This window comes from Galendromus occidentalis, unplaced genomic scaffold (assembly GCF_000255335.2).
Source record: "Galendromus occidentalis unplaced genomic scaffold, Mocc_1.1 scf7180000077116, whole genome shotgun sequence".
Classification (NCBI taxonomy): Eukaryota; Metazoa; Arthropoda; class Arachnida; order Mesostigmata; family Phytoseiidae; genus Galendromus; species Galendromus occidentalis.
The window spans coordinates 325,235-330,464 of NW_003805104.1; the positions used below are offsets into that span (position 1 = coordinate 325,235).

The 5,230-nt window shown below is 50.6% G+C and overlaps 1 protein-coding gene across 1 annotated transcript; it reads left to right on the forward strand.

The window, feature by feature from the left end:
- The first annotated feature begins 677 nt into the window (after nucleotides 1-677).
- LOC100899915 (cAMP-dependent protein kinase, catalytic subunit-like) lies at nucleotides 678-1,736 on the forward strand. Its single transcript, XM_003740992.1, has one exon. The coding sequence runs from the start codon at nucleotides 678-680 to the stop codon at nucleotides 1,734-1,736; it is 1,059 nt and encodes a 352-aa protein (XP_003741040.1).
- Nucleotides 1,737-5,230: the final 3,494 nt, after the last annotated feature.

Here is a 5,230-nt window from a genome sequence, read left to right on the forward strand (position 1 = left end):
CCAGTTGACTCGGAACAACCCTCCTCCATATGGGAATATTTCCGGTATGTGATAGAGTGGTGAAGTCGATGAGAATCGGAGTGACGTCCGGGATTTTATTTCAGTGGGAGCTCGGGGTGGAGGGATGGACGTAGCCCCCATTCCTCCCTCGATCTCGTGGGGTCTTCTCATGCTCCGATATCCACAGTCAAAACAGGGATGTGGTCGAAAACTGATTCACGGTCGAACTGAAGGATGCGTTGTCTGGAGGAGGGGCTTGCAATGCAAGAGAATCTTCCGCCCCATCGGAATCTCACACCACTTCACACCTAAAGAAGTCGGTATTCGCAGTTCCCCCAAAACGAACACGAAAAAGTACCACGAACGCCTTCCGAGCTTTGCAGCTCGACGAAAACTGGCAGCCGGTACTTGACCATGGAGTTGATCTCCCTCCACTTGGGCAAATGAGTTCGCCTAAACCGTGCGCGCATCTTGAGAAAATTTGAAGAGCGACGCGCCCAGACTGCAGACTTTGCCGTTCTCTTCAGGAGAGAAGCATGATCCCGGCAATATACACCGCCAGATCGTGACGCACCGGATCAAAATCGCTCACAGCTGCGAGAGCGCTCCTCTCCGGGAGGTTGTGCCCCAAACGCTAATTCGAGAGTCAATAAAGGCGCTCGTCGGGGAAAACAACGATGGTGCTCGCGAGAGTATTCGGCTTCTTGCGAGGTCTGATATTCGGCTATCCGAGACTCCTCGCATCAGAAGAAGTCGAATTTTTAGAAAGAGTCAAGGCAAATGAATGCCCATCGGCCAACATCAGTGATTTTGAGTTCCTGGAATATTTTGAAGGATACTTCTGTGGGGATCGTTACGTAGCTACACTGAATGATAAGCGCTACTCGATCATAGTTAAGGCCAAGAGTGAGCTCCGCGCCGAGCCCGGACGCGTGCAACAAACGGTCAACGGGAAGAAATATCAGTATGCCTTGAGAAATGATTTCGTTGTCAAGCTCTACTACTCAGCGAAGAACATAAACTTCGTCTTTCTGGTCCTGGAACATGCACCCTGCGGTTGTCTATGGGATCTGGCAGATGACGATGAAGAAATTCTCGATGAAGACACGATTCAAAGAATCGTTTTCCAAGTGGTCTTGGGGCTCGAATATATTCACTTGTGCAATTTGATGGTGCGACATATCAATCCCGATAACATCTGGTTATTCAAACACGGACAGGCCAAAATTGCGAACCTCGAACTCGCGACAATCGCTAGCGACAAAGAGTCCACGCCCGTCGGCCTCCCGATGTTCCAGGCCCCAGAGATGGTGGCGATGAATTTTTATAACGCTGCCGTCGACTGGTGGGCTCTCGGGATTACGATCTGTCTGTTTGGTTTCAATGACTATCCCTTCAATGCTACCGGCGGCGATGACGAACTGCGGAAGAGTATTCTGAATGATCCAATCAGAGGAATACGAGAGATTGATATCAGTGACGACGCGTTGGATTTCGTGGAGCGACTCCTCGATAAAAATCCCACAAAACGGCTCGGTTCGACAAAGGATGGAATCAGAGCGATTAAGAGACATCCTTGGCTCAACAAGTACAACTACATGACATTCACCCATCCTGGTAGAGAAATACTGAGACTCCTATACCGCGTTGAGGGTGAGTCCATTCCGAAAGGTTCATTCCGCGGCCTCGCCCCAGATAGGAGAGACCTTCAATCTGCCGAATTCGCTGAGTTCTGATCAGATGAGCATCGACGCCGAAGTCTCCATTCATTGATACGTCCGGAGAACTACTCAAGTCGGACAAAGTTGAGCGTCTTGGTGGCTCTAACAAAATAAAACGCCGAGCGAGACTCTTCTCTGAGTCCGGATTGAATAGTTCATTAGAAATCATTTGAGCGTAATCATAATCATTATTAAAGAAAAACGATTATTTATAAATCATGATTCGTGACTTGGTCGGATGACGCTGCATGAATTAACGTCCCCGCCTCTTCCGGTGTCGAGCTCCGATATGGAGATAATGCTCTGAACCAACAGACAGGAAACAATCCTTTTGCTTGAGTATGATCGAGCGCTGCGATGCAGGTCTCCAAACCCGAATATGTATATCTCCCGGAGGGGACCGGGATAATTCATCCAGCGAATGGGATCCGCAGATCCTCTCCTTGGTCCGGGGGGAGGGCTCAGCGCACAACGCTGCCGGAACAAAACTTCGAGAATCCGGTTAGATTTCGTTTTCAATGGATGCAGCTCCAAAAAGAGGCGGTTCACGGCACCTCCTGCGAATCGGCATGCAATCGGACGGAATTAAATGACCGTAAATAACGTTACCCTGTATCTTCGGAGAATTTAGATATCATGAATCCACCACTATCAGCTCTCCGATCTCCGGTTCGGTGCTCCCTAGGTACGCCTCCGTGGAGGGGTCCCGCAAAACAGAGAACTTATCCCCCCATATATAAAACGCTAAGTCTGTGTGTCACTCTGTCTGTCTGTATGACGGACAATTTTAATTTGCGCTCCGTCTCCTTTGCCGCCGCGGCGGCGCGGCCGTTTCCGTTGTGAGGCGCCAATGCGAATCTACGCAGCAAGATGGACTCGAGTTCAAGATTTGCTCGATCGATTGTTTGCTCATCTTGGGGGTTCAATTGACTGTTCGGAATAGCGTTCAAGACTTTTCCGGTTGTATAGTGATATCATCAGGATTATCTATGGCGGATTTTCATGACGAAGATTACGAGCCGACGAATTTTAGAAACCGTCAGAAGGTGGTCAGTGCCAAAGCCCAACAACAAATCATTTTTCTCATGGAATTGATCGCATCGCGACAAACCGCCGCAATTCCTGATGGTGGATTTGCCGCTGCCTTCAACCTACGAATTCTCACCCGGGCCATGAGCTCGGGATTCCCGTTTGAGCCCACAATAAGGAGCGCGGCCGAAGGCCGCGTTCCCCAGGGCTGGTCAATCCATAATGGAGGGGCTTACACCTCGTGATCGCCTGCCCGTTGTAGTTTCACCCACCTCATTTACCAGTATGTTGTCTCTCTATGACGAGGAAATCGTGTTTCCGATGCAGTCGCGCCAGGAATGCAGTAGAACTGATCTCGAGGTCCAAGAGACTATCCGCGAGGGGATCTCATTCAACTGAATGGATAAGATTCAGGATCTCTTGCGGCAACGATCGTTTTTGCCGCGACGGGAGGAACGAGATTTTTTTTCCGTTCCAGAGACACCTCCCACTCTCGGAGCTCTCCGAGACTGAATCGCTGCGTCGGTGGACGGAGTTCTCCGATTCTCCGGTAGGTTCTCCCTCTAGGGATTCCATCACCATACCACACCGTTCCGAGATCTCCAGACTGGATCCTGGATAGAATCGATCCAAACTCCGAGTCAGCTGACGAGCTGGCTCGATCGTTCGGCATGGCCTCCATCAGCTCCGGGTAGAATGTATCCGAAGTCATATGGTGTTTTTCTCGTGAAATTGAGAAAGCCGAACGAGACACCGGATGAGTTTAGGAGCACGGAGAGGTTTTGAGTCATCGGAAAGGAGATCTTCTTCCATCCATCGTATATCAGTCCGCCCGAGTTCTTCCTGATGTAGGAGGGTCATCGGAGGCTTTATCGTTTGATCTGGACTTGAGTATTAGCCGCAGAATCTTGATCGTTAACAGGTCATCGCGATCTTACATCCGTTCTTGGGCCCATGGAAGAGCTATCTTTTCAGATCGCAGAAGCTAAGGTGGCGGGAAATTAATCATGAATGCGTACTCGTGCTCCAAGATTTTCTTCCATTTTTCCCTGGAGCGTAACTGGGGTTTTCCGACGTTTTTCCGAACTCTGTGGGGTTGAGAGAAAAAGTGCGATCCATGACACCCCTAATTTTCGGTTTCGCATCTGAAATGATTGTTCCGTCTTTCTTTCACAGCAACTCAGCGTTCAAGGGACCAGTTAGGAATCGATTGAGTCACCGCCTAGTATATTTATTTGACAGGGTGAGCTGCTGAAATCTGTCATAGGATGAAATCTGTCCGCTCTACGCAGGTGATCGGACCTCGTCTCTGCAGCCGAGGGCTTTGCCGTGTTCCCGGTAGAGCGCCAAGAGTAGTTGCCCTTGGAACGACTCGACTTCCGTAGCCGCGGCTTCGCTCCTAGCATCAAATATGGATATTGTTCCTTGCCGGGCTAATGATCCCTCCGTGATCGCTCCAGGAGTCTCTCGTATCCCTCCCAGAATCGTATTCCTGCGCCAGCGAGACGCGAGAGATCGAACCCGTTGTTTCAGCTCCAAAATCGATTGAACCCTCGCAGAGGAACATCGTGAAAAAACCACTCCCCTCCGGTAGCTTATCATCTCAGTCAGCTTCTCAACCTCGTTTCGGGGGAAGGCTTCGAAAGTGGATTCACTATTCACCACTGATAGCTGAACAACCTTTAGGCGACAGCATCGTCGTAATCGAAACAGTCGAACTGATATTCTTGGCACGTTCCGATCGCGCACGTTCCCCGCGAACCAATCCGACGTAGTGAGAGGAGCGGAAAGACCTTCAGTGCATCGATCGATTCTCAGGGAATCGGGAATTCTCCGTATCGCCTCTCAATCCGACAGCTAATCGGCGGGAATAGACCGGTCGACTTGGAGAGGTTCGTCGGCGACCCTCTGAAGAATTCACGCTCGATTTCGAGTTTCAGGGCAGAACGTACACAGCGTCCCCGATAGAGCCCTCCCCCCTCCTAGGCCCAGCTCGATGCTCTTCGGCTTCCTCGGAAGTGATGTGAGCCCGAGCGTTGAGTATGTCCCCGAATTCCCGCCACGCCAACCTCACCAAACACTCGTCGGGCGGAGTTGGCCCAAGGGTGGGACTTGCAGTGTCTTCATTCCTTGGCCAGTTGTTATTTGATTTGCCAACATATACAGTCCTCTCAGCTGACCGAATTGGACAAACAATGAACGGAGCAGCAATATCTGGGAGCAAATCTACGTCCTTCACACTTACCATCGCCGCGGACGGAGCTGTGCTATTGATGACCTTGATGCGATGGCGACGTATTCAAGGATGAGTGCGAGTCGGAAGAAGAATCTGGAGCGGTTTCCACTGGGAAAAAGGACGGGGATCCCACGGCTCCCGAGAGCGTAACTTTATCAGTTTGGCTGAAGTAGGTTACTACTTGCCGTCCTGGGATAACTCTGAGCGACGCGCAGTCTTCAATCGCGTCACAATTACAAGAACT

Coding starts and splice junctions, on each gene's coding strand:
- LOC100899915 (XM_003740992.1), top strand. CDS start 678: ATGGTGCTCGCGAGAGTATTCGGCTTCTTGCGAGGTCTGATATTCGGC.